Source organism: Phoxinus phoxinus (genome assembly GCF_949152265.1).
Source record: "Phoxinus phoxinus genome assembly, chromosome: 2".
NCBI lineage: Eukaryota > Metazoa > Chordata > Actinopteri > Cypriniformes > Leuciscidae > Phoxinus > Phoxinus phoxinus.
This window is the reverse complement of record NC_136877.1, coordinates 1,415,512-1,439,484: the sequence shown is the minus strand read 5'-3', so window position 1 is coordinate 1,439,484 and position 23,973 is coordinate 1,415,512. Positions and strand designations below refer to the sequence as shown.

Here is a 23,973-nt window from a genome sequence, read left to right as displayed (position 1 = left end):
TTCGCGCTCTGCGTATGTACGTGGACAGACCCAAAGTGTCAGGACCTCAGACCAGCTCTTTGTCTGTTACGGAGGCCAGCAGAAGGGAAGGCTGTCTCCAAGCAGAGGATGGCCCACTGGATAGTGGATGCCATCGCCTTGGCTTACCAAGCTCAAGGCGTGCCCTGCCCGCTCGGGTTGCATGCACACTCCACGAGAGGTGTTGCATCCTCCTGGGCGCTGGCACGTGGCTCCTCGCTAACAGATATCTGTAGAGCTGCGGGCTGGGCTACACCTAACACGTTCGCTAGATACTATAGCCTACGTGTAGAGCCGGTCTCCTCCCGTGTCTCACCCTAGACGGGTAGAAGCACTGAGAGGCCTGGCTCTGTCGGCTTGCTGCACCCTACTGTGCACCCTTATTCTCCAGTGTGAAAAACCTGTGAGTCCTTCAAACACCCTCGGGCCGGACATGGCGGAGCGTCCGGTGCCAGGCCTATATCCGCTGAATCCTTGAGAACCGGATATAGGCTGGGTGCCATATGTGTCACCCTATGGGGATCCCATATGTGTATATTCTCCATGGCTGCTCCTAAACGGAAGCCCGTGTCTTTCCCTTGGGCTAAGTCACCCATTACTCGTATGCTGTACAACCCTTGGGTTAGTCCATATGTTATCTCCACTCCTTGAGAATGTGGCTTCCGCAGCGTTCCCCTCCTTCAGTTCGGGCACGCTTTCCCAGTGTTGTCCAATAATCTCACTGTATGGGTTATCACGGAACAACAGTGACAGGTTCACTCTGTGTAAGCCGCCTCCTATCGTCCTTCCAGGCAAGAAGGTGTAGAGGCTTGCACAGGGCGCTGGATGGGGTGCAGCAGCTGTGGCGCTTTGGTAGGGATTCCTATTGGTCGGTCACAACCTACGTAGTAGTGACCGACTGATAGGGAACGTCTCGGTTACGTATGTAACCCTCGTTCCCTGAAGGAGGGAACGAAGACGTAGGTCCCGTCGCCACATCTGCTGCCGCCCGCCAGGGCAGCCAGCTTATCGGCTTGGCTCCTCAGCAAAAAACTACAGTGCAATCACCAGCTGCTCGTTATATACCCGTGCTGCGAGGCTGCGCAGCTGATGCAAATGATTGCACGCCAATGTGTATTGGCTCGTTTAGTTTCACTCGAAGTAGATCGGCTCTCTAGCGAGATTCCTATTGGTCGGTCACGACCTACGTCTCCGTTCCCTCCTTCAGGGAACGAGGGTTACATACGTAACCGAGACGTTTCTTTTTGAAGAGAATAATTCTTGCTGGCCTTTTTCTGATGTCTGTGCTTGTGTGCAGGTGATGCTCCAGCTACCGGCACAGGAACCCTGATAATTGAATTGGAGGATTCAAGCAATACTTTCTGTCTGCAATGATTCATATATCAACCCTTTGCCCACTTCTGCTGTGAAGAAGTAAACAAGGTTAAATTCAAAAGAGAAGTTTATTTTATAATTGAATTAGAGGACATAAATGACAGGACTCCTTGATTATGTTTAATGCATCACCAATCTTTCTTGAAGTCCCCCTGTGGTGAAAATCAAACTTGTAATGTTGATTATGTGTCTATGTGGTGTTTTTAATCTGCTTTAACACACACCATGTGCAAATTCATAAGTCAACACCATTGCTGAGTATTTTCTGCAGTGAACCAAAGACAGTCTCAAAACCGACGTTTGAAATCGCCAGTATTTCTAACATCACAAACTACCATGAACCAATCAGGTCAACATGCGGGCAGGCTTTAGCATATCATTACAATGACGTGAAGCAGGGAGTCTCAAGAGAAGCCAGATTACACTGGCATATTTTTCTGTTGATATGAAAAATCGGGTACTTTTATTTGTGTGACATTAAAACATTAGCTGTTTGATAACATAGTGAAGCAAAAGTCTAATCATATTAATTACCAGTATGTGTCCGACGTTGTAAAGAGCGATACCATTGTGCAGCATTTACCTCAGTAAGTTAGCCGAGTGAATCTGTGAGCTGGCGTGGGTGGAGGTGGGGCTAATTAGCATATTCATAGAACCTCGTATACTAAATGAGGCAAGGGTGTAGAGTTACATTCAAGCTATTTTAAGGCATGAAGTTTTTTTTTCACTGGAAAAAGCTTTTAAATATGTAATGTTGGTGATCAAAGATGAGTTTTAAGGGATAATATAATTGACTACAGGGGGACTTTAATTGCATTAATGGTATTAGATGATTAGTTAATTGCATTTGATATATTATGTTTTCAATCAAACATTTTCATTAGGTTGTAAAATATGTTTTCATGCATGTTTGGCCTGAGTTTTTGATGCATTTACAGTGTTTTGACCAGCAGGCGTCACCAGCATGTGGTTTCAAACACTTCGAAACAGTGAATCATTTTGCGACTGATGTGTGTCTATTGATTTGAAAGATTTGAAAAACTTTATTTCTCCCATCACTAGTCCCTGCTTCTGCTAACACACATCTCTGGTATTGCTTCTTTAACGCAATATAGGGCACTTCCTTATGATAAAACTACATTTGTCCTCTAGGGGTTAGGATGAAAAGCATAACAGTTGGTTAAACCAGAGGTTTCGTTAGTAACCAAAAAGTTCCCTTTCGATAACTGTTCACTCACATTGCGTCGATATTTGACGCTGTGGGAAACCCAATCCAATAGCGCCATGTTATAAGCCCGGGACTGTTCAAGCCCAAAAGACTCTACAAGTTAACAATGTATCACAAATCCTTCAGATTGTTCAGATGACAAACTCCTTCTGATTTCTATAATTATAATTTTTTCAATAATCCTCCTGGAGTATTTGACCAAAAACCATTACAGTTTGTCCCCTTTTGCATTAAGTCTGCTGACCTCACAGAAGTGTTGACTTCCTCTTTTAGGAGCCAACCACTTCCACTGTCTAAGCCTTTCACACGTTCTATTCCTCTCTAGTGAGCCACCAACCTCTACCCAAACTGCTAAGACCATCACATCTTTCAACAAGCAGCTTAAGAAACCTCTTCTGTAAGCACGTAAGCAACCACAACAATAAACCAAGGCACTCGTGCACTTCAACTTTTCTTCACTGCATTTCTGCATCTGCTAAATGCATAAACATCATTGTAGTAATGTTGTATAACACTTTTCCAATTTAAATCAAAGTATTGTTTTCTTTTCTTTTTATGATTAAATCAAGTCCCATTTACCAATATTCTATTATTGTAAAATGTCTATTATGTCTGTTCAAATAAAAATTGTTTAACAAAATTCACATCTTAGTTAACACAAACCATAGGTCATAAAACAGAGCTATATCTTTAAGCGCATACAATTACTATTGTACTGTTTATTAATGTATATTTAGCACTCATACGGGCATCCTTTCCTCGTTTTTATTTAAGGACTCTATCTGATTTTAAGTTATAATGCAAAAAGTAAATTTGCTGCTAGAAGTAAAGAAAAATAATCTGAACAAATTTAACAATGAATTTTATGCTATATTTAATTCTGCTATATTTAAATCAGAGATACATGTGAAGGAAGACCAAATGATTAAAATACAGCATTTTACATTGATCAGTTTGGATTTTTATACTAAGAGTTAGCCTGGGAAAACCCAGACCACTTCCGGCAAATTTAGATTTGCTCTGCAAGTGGGTCTGGCAAAGAGCCCATTGAAACCCATTTCCAATCCGTCGAAATCGCGGCACCAATCAGAAACGTTTTACACGATGACGACAGAGCAGAGACGGTGACGCAGATTTTTTACATTACAAAGATGGATGCCGCCATGGAACATCACAACATCACTCGTTCGAATCAGCTATCGCGTCTGTTTCAAGCGATTTAAAATGGTCATTTTCGTTAACACAAACAGAGAATTGCTGAGAGTCTCGAGATGTTTCTCCGTCGCTCTGCATACGTCATGTCATTCATCGCTCTGATTGGTTTTAGATCTATCCGACGTCCGTTGGTGACGCCCCTGTGGAAATGAATTGTCTATGGAGCTTTGCCAGACCCTTACTCAGTTACAACTGAGAGTGGTCTGGGTTTTCCCAGGCTAACTAAGAGTTTCAAACCTTGTAAAATCAGTACCAAAAAAACTCTACAAGCATATGTAACAAGAATCAATCAAAAATGCTGCAATTGTTTTTTTTCCCCTTGTCACGATTCGTAGCAAGAAAACACACGAAGATGATGATTCAGCTACAAGCAGTCTTAAAAATAAAGTTATCTCAAACAGAAGGCAAACAAACGAGAACTAGAACTAGAACTGAAAACACAGGAACTTAAATACACAGGCAGACGAGGTGATTGATTACAATAGCTGAGCGTGATGGCAAATCATATTAGTGGCCATTCAGCGGTGGTTCAGGGCCATGGAAGGAGGACGTAACGTCTCCGTTCTCTGGGGTTACATTAGTAGCCTGGATGTTCCCATTCAGTCAGTCAAAGCCACTGGAAAGCGCCAAAGCCACTGAACTGTGTTATGAGATTGAGATGCAGATGCTGGCAAGCTGGCGTGTACCGAGTTAGCAAACTGCTTTCACAATGCCGTAACCTACCCAGCGCCCCATGTAAGCCAGAGTAGTCCTCCATACCAGGAGAGATGGAAGGACGGGGTTTACTCTGGGGGAGGTCAAAGCTGCTGTTCCTATCCCAGAAAAGAGTCCTTCGGAACTCAATTCCCATTGATTTTCAGCCATGATCAAAACGCTGGGGAAGCGTGCCCAATCCCAAAGGAGGGGAACGCTATTGACACCACACCTTGCCTGAAGGGAGGACTGACCCGTGGGGCAGTGCTACATATGGAAGGTCTCTGTGGTAAATCCTACCTAGCCAGGGAGGAGCTTCTATGGCGCAGACGCAGGGCAGAACGGAACCGCCCAGGGAAAGACACGGGTTTACCAACATGGAAACCGCTATGTGGACAATAGACATATGGGATTACAGATGGGGAATCACATCTTATGGACAACTAGTACGTCTGACCGGCCAGACATGTACACGAGTACTGGGCCTGGCGTCGGACACCTCCCCCGCATCTGACTGCTGAAGGATGCTGGAGGAACTCAATCAGGGTTCGCCAAGTGTTGAGGAACTCACCTGAAGAGCAACTAGGCACTCGTAACCTCTGTTAGCGGGGAGTGGAAGCGCAAGCGAGAGACCGAGACAGTCTTCCTGTACAGTATGTGTTTATACTCAACACACGGGAAGAGACCGGCTCCACTCAGAGATTATAGAATCTCGCGAATGCGTTGGGTGTCGGCCAACTTGCAGCTCTACAGATGTCTGCCAGAAATGCGCCGCGTGTCAACGCCTAGGAGGAGGCAAAACCCTGAGTGGAGTGAGCCCTAACCCCGAGGGGGCACGGCTTGCCTTGGGACTGGTAAGCCAAGGCGATGGCATCCACTTTCCAGTTGGGCCAACCTCTGGAGACAACCTTTCCCTTCTGCTGACCACCAAAGCAAACAAAGAGCTCCTCTGAGCTTCTGAAGCTCTGCGTGCGGTCCACATGGTCGTCAGATGAGGTCTGGAAACAACTACATCCAGAAAGACATTTTGAGAAAGATGCTGATTGCCTGTGCTACTCTTTTAGTGGATCTTGTAGCTAAAGCTTCCAGGGACGAATGTTGCGCTGTCTGTGCCCAGCGTGCTGAATGTCCACACCGCTGGAATGCGCCTTCACGCCAGCCGAGTAGAACCCACAAAGAGCTGAAAGAAAAGCAAACTGAACCAATCACAATTGCTGTTTTTGGAGGTGAACTCCTAATAGCAATGAAAATTGCTGTTTTGCTCCCTTATTTTTCTTTAGAAAATTTGCAATCTGGAAATGAGCGATTGCTTGACAACCGCTCGGCTCTGATGCAAAACATGAATGAAGTGACTAATACCGATTCTATTTATACCCGCATATCCGGGTAGGTGTGCAAATCTCACTGGCCAATGTTCATTGGCTCGTTTTGTTACCACTTGGAGGTGATTGGGCTCCCAGACGAGACCCCAATACATCAGTATCGACGTAACGTTGAACGTGACTGACTGAATGGGAAAGAGTCTGTGAAGGTGAAACTAAGACAACACAGACAGACTAGGGGTGACAATAGTAATTTATTTGTGGAAAAAAATCTTGTAATTCCAGGGCTGCAAAGATAATTACAAAAACAAAAAAACATCATGCTGTAGGTCATGTACAGTAATGTGAGGATTCTAGTTGTTGCACTCTCTGAAAAGGATGAGGAGAACGACAAGCAGTTTTGTCTGTTTAATTGCCGCATTTTTCTATTTTATCTGTGACAAACTCGGGACTGTACATGAACAACCATCCGTCCTGCTTTTTTACTTTTTTTTCTCTTTTCTTTTTTTACAGCGCCTGGCACAGTACGCATCCTTTTTGTCATTGGCTACATGCCTCTCATTCCATCCTGTTTACATAATATTAATGAAAAATGCAAACAACCATACTAATAATAATAATAACGATAACAGTAATAATGTCAATAAAAGATTGCTGGAGATTTCGTCTCATGGCCCTCCTTTTTGCTTTATCAATTGCATTACTTATGCGTTTACATTCCATCTCTGTTATCACAAAACCCTAGCCTGGGAAAACCCAGACCACTTCCGGCAAATTTAGATTTGCTCTGCAAGTGGGTCTGGCAAAGAGCCCATTGAAACCCATTTCCAATCCGTCGAAATCGCGGTACCAATCAGAAACGCTGGGGCGGGCTTTACACGATGACGACAGAGCAGAGACGGTGACGCAGATTTTGTACATTACAAAGATGGATGCCGCCGTGGAACATCACAACATCACTCGTTCGAATCAGCTATCGCGTCTGTTTCAAGCGATTTAAAATTGTAATTTTCGTTAACACAAACAGAGAATTGCTGAGAGTCTCGAGATGTTTCTCCGTCGCTCTGCATACGTCATGTCATTCATCGCTCTGATTGGTTTTAGATCTATCCGACGTCTGTTGGTGACGCCCCTGTGGAAATTAATTGTCTATGGAGCTTTGCCAGACCCTAACTCAGTTACAACTGAGAGTTGTCTGGGTTTTCCCAGGCTAACAAAACCCACAACAGACAACAAAAGCACAGCTCCAATCATAGTGTCCTCCATCCTCCAGTTGTTGACATTGTTGAATGCTGCGCTGTCACTTTCTGCCGGCTTATGTCACTTCAGTTCCTACTGACAGTGTGAATGCAACCAGGAAAATGGAACTGGGGGTATTTAGTTCTCAGGCGACTGCCCTGGTGGCCAGTTATTATATCTGAGTTCCTATAAATACCTGGTGCAAAAGCCCCTGATGTGGATAATAAGGGCCTCGGTTTAATGTCTCTTCCAAATGATGATTCTTTTTGCAGCATAGTGTCCCCGTCACTATACTGGGGCGTTAGGACCCAGACAGACCACAGGGTGAACAACCACTGCTGACCTCAGTAACACCTCTCGTGTGTGTGAGACATCATTTGCAATTTGTGAACACAGAGCAGGATCGAGTACAAGAGATAAGCATGAGGTTTTGAAAGAGTGACTAGTGTGATCAGAGAAAATGGTACTTCGAAAAATAGTACCAGTGAGGGGAAAAGAGTCGTAGTAGAAGGAGACAAGACTAAACCAGGACAGTTTGTAGGCTTTCAGCTGAAATTGCGCAAGTGAAAGTGTTTGGAATGATTGTCATTTTATTGTAAATATTTTACTGCTACTGTGTTCTATATATTTCAAGATACTGCAGAATTGCACAAAATGACAAGATTTTTTAAAAGATTACTTAAATATTGAATGATTCTTGATAGCAATAAAAAAATAAAAATAAAGTATAGTCGCCTTTATTTGTATAGCACTTTAATACAGACTGTTTCAAAGCAGCTTTACAGTGATAACTGGAAAATGAAAAAAAGAGAGAATAAAACTGCTATTTTTACCAGAATCTTTTGCAAAGGCTTCTAACGTTAAATTATGTATTTTCTGCTTTGTCACCAATAGTACAACACTGTTAAAAAGTACTTTTAAAAAATCACTCTGTGGAAATATTTTTCTCCAGGCTTCTAGCTGAAAGTATGTTAGCCTAAAACTGACCTTGTTATAATGTTAACAGCTTTCTTTAGAGAGTACAGACCTCCTTGGCTTATTAAAATACTGCACTTAATTGTGAAATACTGATATACTGGACCTTATAACAGGTAATGCAGGTAATAATAATTTATTAATAATAATTAATAATAGGTTTAATCATTTTTTACCCTGACACCATTCACACTCAAAACAGGAAATATACCCACCGACCAGTAAACGGTATTAACACAACCGCCCCCCCCCCCCCCCACACACACACACACACACCCCCACCCACCCCCACCCCCCGCAACTCAAGCAACTATATAGCAGTGAAATCTTACAAGCCGAGTAGGACCTGAAGGACATTTCGAGACATTTTGTTTCCAATGGAGACAATGAAGATTGGGAGATTGGGAGTTATTATTTTCCTCTGTAAGGTAGGATTTTATCCAGGACACGTTCCAAAACCATTGAATGTTTTTATTAGTGTCTGATAGTGCTCATCATGTTCGGAGAATATATATACAGTATATATACTATATCTTTATTTCTTGAGAAGCTGATTTTATTTGACATTATAAATGCAGTTTATTTAATATGTTTAATTAAGTTTAGAGCTAGTATTAAAAAGATAAACTTCTTAACATCCACCAAAAATCAATACCAAAGGTTTAAGAGAGAAAAATAAAACGTAATCTGCATTGATTTTATTTTTTTATTTTTTTGCTTTATTAACAAATATCTGCAGTTTCTGCACCAATAATGAGCAACTTTACATTTTATTTATCAAAAGTTTATTTATGAACTCTCCATTTAGTGCCTTATTTACAAAACAAAATGCTCCCAACGAACATATAATCCGATCCAGGTTGTGTCTGACTGAGAACAGAATTCCTGTCATTTGAAAGATGTAGTCATTTAATACAATTTGTGGCAAAACAATGGAAAATTATCCACAGTTAAGCCCACTGATGTTGTGCTGGAATTGATTCATTAAAATGTATGTTAAAATATTGAATATGTTTCAAATTAGGTCTTTTTGTGTGGATTTGCGGAGGAGTCTTCATGTTCTCCAGGCTTTGAGTCGGAGTTGCTGGTTTTTAAAGTGCACAGAGATGACCTTCACCAAGGAAAAAGACTAGGAAGAGGTAAGCGGTGTTCACAAATCTCTTTAAATAAAACACTGAAGCAACTGAACAGTTTTTGTTTCAATATTTTTAGTATTAGGCTAAATAATCTATGTAAATTTGACAAATGTGGAAAATCAGCCGTCCTTTGTCACACTAGTTCTCTGAGGCGTTACATGAGCCAGGATCCTGGGGATCTGATGATGAGGTTGAGGCTGTAGAGACTATAGAGAACGAGAAGATGGATTTCTCCCTTTCTTTTTTGTTCTCGCCGGACTGTGTACAGTGTATTTCTCGGTGGAGTTTACATGAGGAACTATGCCTAAGCTACGTCTGCTTGTCTTTTGGTTGGAAATTATGTTCTTTCTTCTGATTGGTAAGTCCTTTCTGGCTGATAATCAGGCGAGTGCGGCGCTGAATACTGTAGCAGTATTATAGATGTACCAAGCTGATGTCATGAAGGCAGGATCGGCGCCTTGAGGGGGCCCCAGGGGGCCTGGCCCGGCCACCTAGGTCACTGTGCCCCCTCACCTCTGGTCAGCACACCACCCTGCCTTGGAACGCGATTTCAGTCGCTGAGACTCAGCTGGCACGCTACCACTGTGCCCTCTTATTCCTGAATCCTGACATATTATAATTAACTACACACACACACACACACATATAAATATATATTATAAAAAAAATTTTTTTTTACTATTTTGTCAATTAATTTCGTTTTACCATGATTAAATCAGCTTTGCAACTTTGCATTTGCACTCGCGACAGGTACTTAAACTCGCTGTCACATTCGGGGCCTCTAACGCTATCCATGAGACATAATTTTCTGTGCTCAAGAACGTTTTCATGAACAACAGATGAGCAATGAACCACACCTGTACCCGTTTCACACATACTCCGTTTGCAGTGTTTATGCGGTACCGGAGCAGCACGCGCTATAGTGCTGCTTTCACATAAGCTGCGTTTGCAGTGCGCAACTGATCTGCACTATACCACAAACACTCACACCTTTTCTTTTGTATAATTAAAATCTTTATACAATAAATCTTGCATGTCACAAATAACTTGTTTTTCCACCTCCACGAATGAGACAAGTGTAGTTCATTATGTCGCCTTGTTAAAGTAAATTGTAGTTCCCTTTCGTTGTCACTTCGAGTTACGTCGAATGACGACGAAATGGGGTTCGCTTAGAAGCCTATCCTCTTCGAACAGTAATAAAACGAGCCAATGGCAAGCAAATGCCATGGGTCTGCTGAATTTGTATAGCGTAACTCCGCCCCACCTCGTGGGTATAAAGGAAGTGATGCCGGCAACAAGCAGATATGTTTTCGCTTCGGAGCCAAGAGCATTCTTCACTCCACAAGCCATCCTGAGATCATCTCTCTTCACTCTTCAAGACGAGCTACTCTTCCGGTGTTGGTGTGACGGCGAATTCCAGCGAGCTTCATATTGCCTGCCGATCTGCGCAGTGGTCTGCCAGTCGTGTGTCTCTCCCTGGGCGCTTCAACACTGCTGTTTGAGTTTTATCCTCTCTAAAAGAGCTGCACGCGGCGCGTCTTTTTAAATCGGTGCGATACACAGATTAAATCAGCTGATGGGCACGGACGCTGTCTGATGTGTTTGGGCAAACGCGCAGACAGCATTCGTGGATGTGTCATGTTCTCTTTGCGGGAACATGACCATCGCAATGTAACGATCGAGACTCGATGATCTTCTTGGAGAGAGAGTCCCCTCATCCACACCCCGATCTATTCTCTCCGCAAGAGGGGATACTTCGGCTGGTGGCTAGGGTGATCAGAGGCTGCTGTTGTGGAACCAACCCGACGATCTAATCCTCGGTCCACACACCCCTCCTCACATTGCAACCCGTCTGGTATCCGGATGAGATCGCTGACCAGTCCCGGCCAGAGGTCGCGGGCAGGCCCAGCATTTCATTCAGTGCCCCGGCAGATGAAATCTTGTCTATCGCCGCATCACAAGGTGGGCGTGAGTACGCTGAAGAAGACTCGGCTGTGCTGCCTGAACCAGAACTCTGCCATGCTTTCCCGGGCAGTCGTGAGCATCGGCCATGTGTGAAACCCTTCGCCATGTCCCGAGCAGTTAAGGCTGATGATCGGTTTTTGGGAACGCACCGGCACATGTCGGCCCGCCCCCAATTCCTTTCTTCCTGGACGTGCATGAAGAGGTCATGAGACTAATCAGCGGCCTCTTCTGCCTTCTCTGCCCTCGATGAGGTCGCGGCCAGTGGGTACACTGGGGTTCCCCCCGGTGGAGTGTTCTGTGGCAACACAACTGTGTCCCCACAGCGCCTCCACTGGCGTGGCGACCCTAAGCACCCACCAACCCCAAAGCCTGTAGGTTTTTTGTCTACTCCGGTGACAGAGACCTATAGAGCTGCGGCGCTGGCTGCCGCCTCACTGCATGCTATGCCCATCCTTCAGGTCTACCAGGCCAAAGGTGCTCATTGCTGATGCACGAGGGTGGGGCTGGTCCAGGGCTCTTGCAAGAGCTGCATGCCGCCCAACGGGCGACGAAGGTGACCACACGCTCCCTGGGTCAGGTGATGTCCACATATGTAGTCCAGAAAAAACTGGCTTAGTCTGGTTGATATGCGCGAGGCTGAGCTGAGCGAACCCGCTTCCTCAACTCCCCATATCTCAGACTGGCCTCCTCAGCGGCGCAGTCGAGGACTCTGCCCACAGTTCTCGGCTGCCCAGAAGCAGACTGAGGCTCTGATCCCGCGGCCAGCTGCTCAGCCGCCGGCTCAGCCGCCTCAGTCTGCTTGCCGCTGAGGGCGCCCTCCTGCAACACTCCCCGCCAGCCCTAGCAGCAGCCTTCACCCAGGCCGTGCCGTGGAGGTAGTCACAGGAAGGCGCCCCAGCCCGTACCAGCCTCGCAGTGTTACGGCGCTCAGAGACAGCTCAGAGATGGGTTGCAGTTCTTTCTAGGAGGTGGTTGCAGGGCCACTCCTTCCCCCGGTGGAGGGCCGGGGGAGAACCTCTTCTTCCAAAGAGCTGTCATTCCCATCTCTGAGCACACAGAGTTATCGGACGACAGTCCGAGAGCTTCCAACCTGTCCCGCTAGGTCGAGCTTCCAACCTGTCCCGCTGGGTCGCGGGAACCATCAGGCTCAGCTACGCGATTCAGTTCGTGCGGTCTCCTCCCCGCTTCAGGGGAGTCCGCTTCACTATGGTCGGTGGCAATGCCCCTGTCATGAGAGCGGAGATCGCCACCCTACTGGCGAAGGGTGCGATCGAGACTGTCCCTCCAGCCGAAATGAGGTCCCGCTACTACAGCCCCTACTTCATTGTACCCATGAAAACCGGTGGGTTACAGCCAATCCTGGACTTGCGCCTCTTGAACCGTTCCCTTCACAGGCTTCCGTTCAAGATGCTCACAGCCAAACGCATTTTCGAATGTGTGCAGCCACAGGATTGGTTTGCAGCGATCGACCTGAAGGACGCCTACTTCCATGTCTCCATTCTTCCTCGACACAGACCGTTCTTATGGTTTGCTTTCGAGGGGCGGGCATACCAGTATGCGATTCTCCCATTCGGGCTAGCCCTGTCTCCTCGCGTCTTCACAAAGGTCGTTGAGGCAGCCCTTGTGCCACTACGGCAACACGGGGTTCGCATCCTGAACTATCTCGACGACTGATCTGATCCTAGCTCACTCTCGAGACCAGGTTTGCGAACACGGGGACCTAGTGCTCCTAGCTCGTCTGGGCCTTCAGGTCAACTGGGAGAAGAGCAAACTTTGCCCCGTGCAGAGGATCTCTTTTCTCGCAATGGAAATTGACTCGGTGGCCATGTGCGCACAGCTTACGAGTAGCGTGCACAGTCACTGCTGAATTGCCTGAGACAATTCGAGGGCAAGAGTGCGGTTCCACTGAAACTTTTTCAGAGGCTCCTGGGGCATCTGCAGCCGCGCCGCTTGGATTGCTTCATATGAGACCGCTTCAGCACTGGCTTCGCAATCGAGACCCGAGGTGGGCATGGCATCAGCACGCTGCGAGTACCAGTTACTCCGACCTGCCGTCAGATCTTCACCCCGTGGACGAACCTCAGCTTTCTACGGGCCGGAGTGCACTTAGAGCAAGTTTCCAGGCATGTTGTTGTCTTAACGGATGCCTCTTCCACAAGCTCCTGGACAGGACCCCACCGCCTATAGCATGTCAATTGCCTCGAGTTGCTGGCAGTACGTCTCGCTCTTCTCTGCTTCCATGCGCTGCTCAAGAACCAGCACGTACTAGTCCGATCAGACAATACCACGACTGTAGTGTACATCAACCGATAAGGTGGTCTACACTCCCGCCGTATGTCGCAACTCGCCCGCCACCTCCTCCTATGGAGTCAGAAGCATCTGAGGTCGCTTCGAGCCATTTTTATCCCGGGAGACCTGAACTGTGCAGCCGACGAGCTCTCACGGCTTCAGCCTCTTCCTGGAGAATGGAGACTCCATCCCCAGTCGGTTCAGCTGATTTGGGATCAGTTCGGAGACGCGTAGGTAGACCTGTTTGCCTCCCATGACTCGTCCCACTGCGCCCAGTTTTACTCCTTGACCGAGGGCACGGACGCACTGGCCATACCTCTGCAAGTATGCATTTCTCCCAGTGAGCCTTCTTGCACAGACCCTGTGCAAGATCAGGGAGGACGAGGAGCAGATTGGTTGCGCCGCACTGGCCCACCCGGACCTGGTTCTCCGAACTTGTACTCCTCGCGACAGCACCTCCCTGGCCAATTCCTCTGAGGAAGGACCTCCTTTCTCAGGGACGGGGCACCCTATGGCACCCTCATCCCGATTTTTGGAACCTCCACGTGTGGCTCCTGGACGGGACGAGGTAGGTTTGAGTACCCTACCACCAGCGGTGGTGGCTACCATCACTTCCGCTAGAGCATCGTCCACGAGGGTAAGTCCGTCGGGAAGCACGACCTGGTCATAAGGTTCCTGAGAGGAGCGAGGAGACTAAATCCTCCTCGCCCTCCTCTCGTTCCCTCTTGGGACCTCTCAGTGGTTCTAACTGCCCTGCAGAGTGCTCCCTTTGAGCCTCTGCAATCAGTGGAGCTTAAGTTCCTGTCAATCAAGACAGCGCTCCTGGTTGCATCGGCCTCCATCAAGAGGGTAGGGGACCTGCACGCATTTTCTATAGACGAAGCGTGCCTGGAATTCGGGCCGGCCTATTCTCAAGTGATCCTGAGACCCCGGCCTTGATATGTGCCCAAGGTTCCCACCACTCCCTTCCGGGACCAGGTGGTGAACCTGCAAACGCTGCCCCTGGAGGAGGCAGACCCAGCCTTGGCACTGCTCTGTCCAGTACGCGCCCTCCGTGCTTACGTAGACAGAACACAGTGTTTCAGGACCTCAGACCAGCTCTTTGTCTGTTATGGTGGGAAGCTGAAGGGAAAAGGCTCTCTCCAAACAAAGGTTGTCCTACTGGATAGTGGACGCCATTGCTTTGGCATACCAACAGCAAGGTCAACCGTGCTTCCTTGGTGTGACAGCCCACTCCACCCGGAGTGTGGCCTCCTCTTGGGCTCTAGCGCATGGCGCCTCGCTAACAGACATCTGCAGAGCTGCAGGCTGGGCAACACCCAACAAATTCGCTAGATTCTACAATCTCCGAGTGGAGCCAGTGTCCTCCCGTGTACTCGCTTCAACCAGCCGGTACTAGGACCCGCTCAGGTGTCTTCGCTTGCTCGCCATTCCACTCCACGGACTGGATACGTGCGATATTCTCCTCAGGTGAGCCTCACAAGCCCTGAGTTCCTCCAGCGCTGTTGACGTCAACGCCAGAGTTATGCCTCCGGCAGCCTTTGCGATTGGCTAGGTGCCGCCATGTGCATGGTTCTGGGTGACCGCCACATCTGTATTTCCACTTTAAGCCTCTCTGAGCATGTGTCTTTTCCTTGGCAAGCCAGTCTGCCACCCCTGGGGTGGAAATATTCCACCCTGTGGGCTGGACACCCCAGTGTTCTCCGTATGCACCCCCCTCCGGGTCATATGTGTATTCCGTTTTCCTTGCTTTACCCCGGTCTTAAAGTAAAAAGATGAAAAATATGAACCTGGGTTTCCCCATGCTGCATTCCATGGACCAGATTTTCGCCTCAGCGATGGGACCAATCACAGAACGGGGAGGGAGCAGCAAGACGATGACGACGTCTATGCGACACACCGAAGCAGTTTTTTTATATCAACATGTGCACTGCAGATTTACCTTCTACCCTATAGTCGCTGAACGCCATCGTGTACACATAAATATGATCCACCGTCTTCTTCGTCGTCGAATTTCTGTCGCTCTATACGTCACCTGGTATAATTGAAACGATTGGCTATGAGCTACGTACAGGCGCATTTGATAGACATTCGTAGCGCCCAATAAACGGCTCTGGGCATTCGTAAACCACACCTCAAATACGAGAAAATGAACATGTGGTTCCCAGACCACATCTCAATGAGACGAGGTCTGACGTTAACCAGGCTAGTGAAAAATAGTAGTATGTAATTGTCACGGGTGACAAAAACGCTCGGTGAGCCGAACCTTCTCCCGAGTGCCAAGTTCCTGGAGGGAAGCAATTGTGTGCGACACCTCCCACTCCGGTTCCGGGTGTTACCGAAAATATTGTCAGACCTGATTAGCGCTAATGCACTGCGCTAAGCGAAAAGTAGCATCCCCGCGGGCTTTCTGTTTGTTAAGCTGAGGATAAAAAGGAAATTGAGAGAGAAGAGATGTTGTTCAGTCAAAGAAGAAGAAGGAGTTTGAGTTCATGTTGAAGTCAGGACAGGTACAGGGCACAGTTATTGTTCTCAGGACCGCGTGTGTGGAGAGAGTCGGACATTGGCTTGTCACATGGAAACTAGTTGGGAGGGATCTATGGAGGCTTGCTGGATTAAGCTATCGGCTGATTCGACACTGTGAACAGAACACGAGAAAGATAAGTGAATATTTCTTATCTGCAATCAATTGAAAAGCGTGAAGAAGAGAATGGGAATGGGAAATTGACCATTGAAAAAGTCATATGTTTCAGAGTGTACCGAAGAGAGACAGAGGATTGAATATTCCCCCCTGGAGTGTGTTTAATGGAGTGAAGCCGCCGATCAGCCCTATTTTTGTGAGTGAATTGCAGTGCCTTTACTCTAATTATATACATTGATTCACTGTGGTGGATTTGAAGTGGACACGATTGTGGTGTGCTTTGCTGAGAAGAAGCTTCAGTCTTTATACACCTTTGGAAAAACCATTAAACCTCTCTTCATCGAAACCCAGAGTGCTACAACGGATCTGGTGAAGTATTGGCATGTATCATCGTGGATTGACTGTCTGAACAGTGAAGATTATCTGGCTGGTTGAATTCTCACTCAAATTGCCTCTCTCTGTTTGCGAGTCCTAGGAGACTGTGGAAAAAGTGATTGACGAATGTGTAACTACTGAGAACCGAAGTAAGCAACATCGCTGGTAAAACAAGCTTTTAATCCATAGTTTATTAAAGTACCTTGACGCAAGTGTTTCTCTAAAGAGAAGAGTTTTCCTGTTTAATTACCTCTGAACCCTGGAGTGTGCAGCTATCGCTGGAAGAGGAGTTTTACCTTTTACTTACTGTCTGAGTCCTGTAGTGTGCAGCTATCGCTGGAAGAGGAGTTTTACCGTTGACTTACTGTCTGAGTCCTGAAGTGTGCAGCTATCGCTGGAAGAGGAGTTTTACCGTTTACTTACTGTCTAAGTCCTGAAGTGTGCAGCTATCGCTGGAAGAGGAGTTTTACCGTTTACTTACTGTCTGAGTCCTGAAGTGTGCAGCTATCGCTGGAAGAGGAGTTTTACCGTTTACTTACTTTCTGAGTCCTATAGTGTGCAGCTATCGCTGGAAGAGAGGTTTTACCTTTTACTTACTGTCTGAGTCCTGAAGTGTGCAGCTATCGCTGGAAGAGGAGTTTTACCGTTTACTTACTGTCTGAGTCCTGAAGTGTGCAGCTATCGCTGGAAGAGGAGTTTTACCTTTTACTTACTGTCTGAGTCCTGAAGTGTGCAGCTATCGCTGGAAGAGGAGTTTTACCGTTTACTTACTGTCTGAGTCCTGTAGTGTGCAGCTATCGCTGGAAGAGGAGTTTTACCTTTTACTTACTGTCTGAGTCCTGAAGTGTGCAGCTATTGCTGGAAGAGGAGTTTTACCGTTGACTTACTGTCTGAGTCCTGAAGTGTGCAGCTATCGCTGGAAGAGGAGTTTTACCGTTTACTTACTTTCTGAGTCCTGAAGTGTGCAGCTATCGCTGGAAGAGAAGTTTTACCGTTTACTTACTGTCTAAGTCCTGAAGTGTGCAGCTATCGCTGGAAGAGGAGTTTTACCGTTTACTTACTGTCTGAGTCCTGAAGTGTGCAGCTATCGCTGGAAGAGGAGTTTTACCGTTTACTTACTGTCTGAGTCCTGTAGTGTGCAGCTATCGCTGGAAGAGGAGTTTTACCGTTTACTTACTGTCTGAGTCCTGAAGTGTGCAGCTATCGCTGGAAGAGGAGTTTTACCGTTTACTTACTTTCTGAGTCCTGAAGTGTGCAGCTATCGCTGGAAGAGGAGTTTTACCGTTTACTTACTGTCTGAGTCCTGTAGTGTGCAGCTATCGCTGGAAGAGGAGTTTCACCTTTTACTTACTGTCTGAGTCCTGAAGTGTGCAGCTATCGCTGGAAGAGGAGTTTTACCGTTTACTTACTGTCTGAGTCCTGAAGTGTGCAGCTATCGCTGGAAGAGGAGTTTTACCGTTTACTTACTTTCTGAGTCCTGAAGTGTGCAGCTATCACTGGAAGAGGAGTTTTACCGTTTACTTACTGTCTGAGTCCTGTAGTGTGCAGCTATCGCTGGAAGAGGAGTTTTACCGTTTATTTACTGTCTGAGTCTTGAATTGTGCAGCTATCGCTGGAAGAGGAGTTTTACCGTTTACTTACTTTCTGAGTCCTGTAGTGTGCAGCTATCGCTGGAAGAGGAGTTTTACCGTTTATTTACTGTCTGAGTCTTGAAGTGTGCAGCTATCACTGGAAGAGGAGTTTTACCGTTTACTTACTGTCTGAGTCCTGTAGTGTGCAGCTATCGCTGGAAGAGGAGTTTTACCGTTTATTTACTGTCTGAGTCTTGAATTGTGCAGCTATCGCTGGAAGAGGAGTTTTACCGTTTACTTACTTTCTGAGTCCTGAAGTGTGCAGCTATCGCTGGAAGAGGAGTTTTACCGTTTACTTACTGTCTGAGTCCTGAAGTGTGCAGCTATCGCTGGAAGAGGAGTTTTACCGTTGACTTACTGTCTGAGTCCTGTAGTGTGCAGCTATCGCTGGAAGAAGAGTTTTACCGTTTACTTACTGTCTGAGTCCTGTAGTGTGCAGCTATCGCTGGAAGAGGAGTTTTACCGTTGACTTACTGTCTGAGTCCTGAAGTGTGCAGCTATCGCTGGAAGAAGAGTGCTCACCTGACTATCTACCTTCAGAGTCTTGAAGTGTGCAGCAATCGCTGGAAGAAGAGTGCTTAACCTGTCTACCTACCTTCTGAGCCTTGGAGTGAGTAGTCAAGTCAAGTCAAGTCATCTTTATTTATATAGCGCTTTTTACAATACAGATTGTATCAAAGCAGCTTCACAGTGATAACATGAAAATAATACAAAAAAAAAACAATTTCATCATCATCCACCTTTAAGGCAGATCTATAATATTGTTGAATATTAAATGTCCCCAACTAAGCAAGCCAGAAGGTAAGGCAACAGCGGCAAGGAACCAAAACTCCATCAGGTGACAGAATGGAGAAAAAAAACCTTGGGAGAACCCAGGCTCAGTCGGGGGCCAGTTCTCCTCTGGCCAATGAGTGAACAGTGTATGAAGTTCAGAATGAATCAGAGTATTTGTCCAGTTCCGGTTGGTTGAAGTCGGAGTGGAGAGGAGGAGAGACTGGTTGACACTTCAGGTCAGCGGCGTCGTCGTCGTGTCCTGGCGCTGGTCCTTCATCAGTAGCATCACGGAGAAGGAGCCTTCGATTCACCAAGCTGTTCCGTGGAAGAAGGCCCAGCGACTGTTACCATCCTTTCCTTTGCTTCCATAAATAAAGTGCTTAATAAAGATTGTTATTCCTTTGAAATTTACCTTTGCCTCTGTCTGGTCCATTCCGTTGCGTACCTGTGGTGTCGGCTCCTCACGGTGGTGTCAGGAGTCAGGGGCGGCTGGTCATCCGAGCCCGTCCCGGCCTGCACCGGTGACATAATTAAATGCATTTATAGTGAGATTACTACATTTTATTTAATTAAATGCATTTATGATAGAATTACTACCTTTTCATGTCAATCTGTGTTCATTTTGACCACGAACCATGCGCTGTCACTTTAATTCAGCACGTGCAGAACAGCAAAAATAGACTCGAACGCTGCACCGCTCCTGGAACGGATCGCCGGGCCGCATCCGTGTGCAGTTTGAAAGCTCTAACCTGTTAACATGGGTACGGAAAAATACGCACTGCAAACGGAGTACAGGGGAAACTCGAAAAATTTGAATATGGTGCATAAGTTCATTTATTTCAATAACTCAACTTAAAAGGTGAAACTAATATATTATATAGACTCATTACATGTAAAGTGAAATATTTCAAGCCTTTATAATTGTGATGATTATGGCTTACAGCTTATGAAAACCTTTTCACAATATTCTCATTTTGAATTTGGGGTTTTCTAGCTGTAAGCCATAATCATCAAAATTATAACAAATAAAGGCTTGAAATATCTCACTTTGCATGTAATGAGTCTATATAATATATTAGTTTCACCTTTTAAGTTGAATTACTGAAATAAATGAACTTTTGCACCATATGTGTGAAACGGGCGTAAGGCTCAGCTCGTGCAACTTGCATTTGAGCGGGATCTTACAAAGAAAATACGCAACGAATGGAAATACCTCGTTCTGAGAAAGTTTAACACTTCAGCTTTTCTAAAGGTAGGATGAGTTTTTGCTTTTTTGTCTTTGTTACTAATATGATTGATTTGATTATACAGCCAGTGCTGGTCCTTATTATTTATGAGAATGCTGTATGCAGCGTTGCTCTGTATCGTCGCGTCGGGTATATGGTGGCATGATGGTTGTTGTTGTTTTTTTTATTAAAAGTGGGTGTATTATTATTATTATTATTGAGGGTGGGAGAGGTAAGCCCCCCCAGTGACACATCGAGGCCCCCTCGTTCAGTATGTCCTGGCGCCGACCCTGCATGAAGGATCAGGATGAAGGGGCTTGATTGACTCCTGAGGCAGTTAAGGAGCTCAGACGAGCAAAATACTTGTTGCTCCGATTAACTAAGCTTGTGGCTTATGCCACTGGTCATTCTATGGCAGGGTTGGTGATATCTGAAAGAGGGCAGGTAAACAATATAAAATGGGTGCACTATCCATTAAATAGAGTGCTTCTCACAATGGTCAGCATTCAGGAGGCTCCAGTTTAACCTCAGAAACATCCCAAGTTTTGGACTCTAGGGGTCAGATTTTATAAACAGGGCAAATCAGCGTGAGAACACAATCTGCCCGTGATGTACTGAATACACACACACATTAAAGAACACAGACGCAGCGGATCATTTCCATAATGACCAACACAATCTACAAAGAGCAGTGCAAACTAGACGTCTGGTTTAAGAAATGTTTTTTTGGGAGGAAAACCTTAAACCGAAAACTAGTGCAAACCTTAGTAAATCACCTTGCGTGATTCATTTAAATACTCTCCTACCATAAATACTGCGTCTGAAAGGGAAACTCCTACAAATACAAATGCAATAAGATCAGCCACAGAAATATCCCTTTCCACGCCTTTTCAGCTCTAATTTCTCACTGTGTGTCTTCAGTAAATCCTGACAGTAGTCTTTTAACGACAAAAGAGGCTTGTTCGCGCTGGAGCATGCCAGTATAAACAATAGAGTTCCTTTAGGCAGATTTTGTTGTCATGATTGTGACAGACGCCTTATCAGTAGGTTGGGGCACAGTTTATGAAGGAAGTCCAGGCTAAACCTAACCCTTACTCTCCCAGACTAGGGGCAGTGTGTGGTATTCCCAACCAAAAGTATGAAAAAATGAGCTTTATCCTTTCTACAGAGCTGACTAATTCATTTTGGTCATTTGTTGTAGATCACAAAGACCAGTTTGAATGTAAGAATCCCCTCTACAAGGAGGTTCTACGCTAGGTGACTATTTGCATTGTGGTGCAGAGAGTGCAATCTGGATCCAGTTCACTGCACTGCTGGTTCAGTGCTGGTATTCCTTCAGGAGCATGTTTCTGCAGTTGTGGCTCCAGCTCACTTCAGGTATATTTAGCAGAGATTGTTGACGAGCATGCACCAGTTGATGGTGTTTCTTTAGGGAAGCATTCACTTGTCTCCTGTTTCATGCATGGGATGACATGGGCCTCCAGAGCAGCCTTTCCGGACTGCTTGTGTTCCTTCTTGGAACTTATCTATAGTCTTGGGCACATGGGACATTTATATGTCCACACTAGTGCGTTTTCGATTTAACACAGTATTTTAAAAGGAAAACGATCCTCATCCATACGGGTGTTTCCACATTGTTTCAGGAAAGATCTTCCACCCAATTAAGTAGTCCACCCAATTGACCAAAAACGCCTGTCACAGGACCATTCATGCACACAGGGCATTCACGTACAAGTATAAACAGTTGCTTATTGTTAGCCAAATTGTTGCCATATAAAAGTTTGTAATAACATTAGAAACAAAGAAACACATTACAGGTACCAGAACAAGTGGCAGGTCTGTTGCACTTACACTGGAAGATAATGCACAGATTTAGTTTGACATAAAGTCTCAGTCTCCTTTTTTGTCCTATCCTTTGCAATGGTTATCAATGTCATACATCATAATTTCAGATTCAGTTCCTAAAAAAATTGGCAATGTTAAATTTGTATTCAAACTTTTACTCAAATTATGAATGGGTTATATAAAGGAAGCGAGCAAAGAGTACTCCCTTTGTAAACAATGAAGCTGACATCTCGGCCTATTAGCGAGTACTGGATTTACCCTTATGTATGATAAAGTTGGTATCATTACGTTTAAAAAAATTTGTTTATATGTTGTAAATAAGTATTGACTTGCTAACCCTGATTCCCTGACTAATCGCAAAGTTGACGTACTGGTACTTTTGACAACACTATTTCAGACCATCATCATACCTGGAGGGTGTTCCCATAGCATCTGCTACTGACACAGCGTCTTGTTCCCCACTCCAGGTTTACATACGTGACAAGATGCTTTATTGTGCCAATTAAATCCCTTTTTCTGACAGTAATTTTTAATGCATGCGATGGAAGAACAAGAACGCTCTTCCAGTCCGCTGACAGGGGTTTTGACGTGGACACGGATGGGACTGTAACTCTGAAGAGACAAATGACTCTTCATGAAGGCCACAAGGTGTTTTCTGTGGACGCTTGGGACTCCAGTGGAAAGAAGCACACGGTATCTGTCAGAGTCGAGCGTGTCCATCATCATCATCATCATGAGGACCATCACATGGACACGGTCGTGAACATCTCCTCTCCACAGGTACAAACAAGTTCCTTCCAGAAACCGCTGTCAGTACAGTACAAGCCTGACCTGTTTGCTTTTGTTACCATTGCTGCCTTGTTTGTTGCCATGGTGATTCATTACTCACACCTGTTCCTCATTTTTTTACATTGTAAAAAATTACTGTTTTACATGTTTGTACTGTAATCCTTTTATTTTAAATATTTGGTATTTTTGTGTGCTGCTGCGTGTCCCTGTGTGTGTAATAAGCAGAGTGTAAGCACGTTGTGGAAGCTAATATTACTAATGCGCTCTTTAAATAACAAAAAAATACTGCCCCATTGACTTTAGACCAGGTTTCAGTTGGTCAATGACTCAGTCTATTTCAGTTCCTCAAAGTAGCAACGCGCCAACAATGCTCCTGAACACACCTTGTTCTTATACCAGCAGCTCATGGGTGAACAGATGAGCACAAATGCATTTGCTATTTATAAATAAACAACGTGGCGCAGGACGAGAAAATAATAACTCTGTCGGGCTGAAGTTAGCCGGGTGTTTGATAGGGCCCATTGAGTCTGTTCTCTGCACTTCTATTACTGTCTGGCTCAGCTCAGCTACCAAATCAGACCTCAGAAGACCACAGAGGATAGTCTGGACTGCTGAGAGAATCATCGGTACACGGAATTATCCGGAATTATCAATTTTATGTGAGTTGTGCTTCAACAAGGCTCAGCACGGATTAACACAATGAGGAGAATGTGCGGCTGTCAATCACCGCGCCGGTGTGGATACTGTCATTCAGAATCACAGATTAAAGCAATAAGCTCCGCGAAGCCGTGTTTTACAGTGGATTTAGAACAGCTAAGGGCCGTTGTTAGGCCCGACGCGGAGCGGAGTATGACCAAGTATATTGGAAGTATGACCAACATAAGAATTTTTACCGGAAAATGTCCTCTGAACAAGTAAGTAATATCCACTTTTGTTCTGACCAACTAGGGGAAAAAGCATTGCAGTAAATCGCGCTGATTAAATCTAACGATCGCTTATCATATAACGTCAAACCGTGCAAATTATTATTTGTTCTAAAATTGTTAATGTAAACAACATCAGCATTGCGTGACTACATTTAATGCCCTTCAGATATTATCCTTGTTTTTGCGTGGGCCAGGCGGTTGCAGTCTCTTTTTTTCTGTAGCCGCTCCAAAGTCCAAACAATGTATTTTGCATTTTACAATGGGTGAATCTCCAGTTGTCTTGTCACTGGTTATTGTCCTTTGAACCTGTCT

At 45.5% G+C, this 23,973-nt stretch overlaps 1 protein-coding gene across 1 annotated transcript in view; it reads left to right on the top strand.

Moving 5' to 3' along the window:
* The first annotated feature begins 8,402 nt into the window (after positions 1-8,402).
* Positions 8,403-23,973, top strand: part of LOC306994413 (cadherin-1-like) — a 28,027-nt gene continuing 12,456 nt past the window's right edge. The window contains exons 1-3 of the mRNA XM_079604896.1: positions 8,403-8,492; positions 9,089-9,203; positions 22,470-22,726. Coding sequence (XP_079461022.1) covers positions 8,442-8,492; positions 9,089-9,203; positions 22,470-22,726 — 423 coding nt within the window. The 5' untranslated portion in view covers positions 8,403-8,441. The remainder of the gene's footprint in view (positions 8,493-9,088; positions 9,204-22,469; positions 22,727-23,973) is intronic.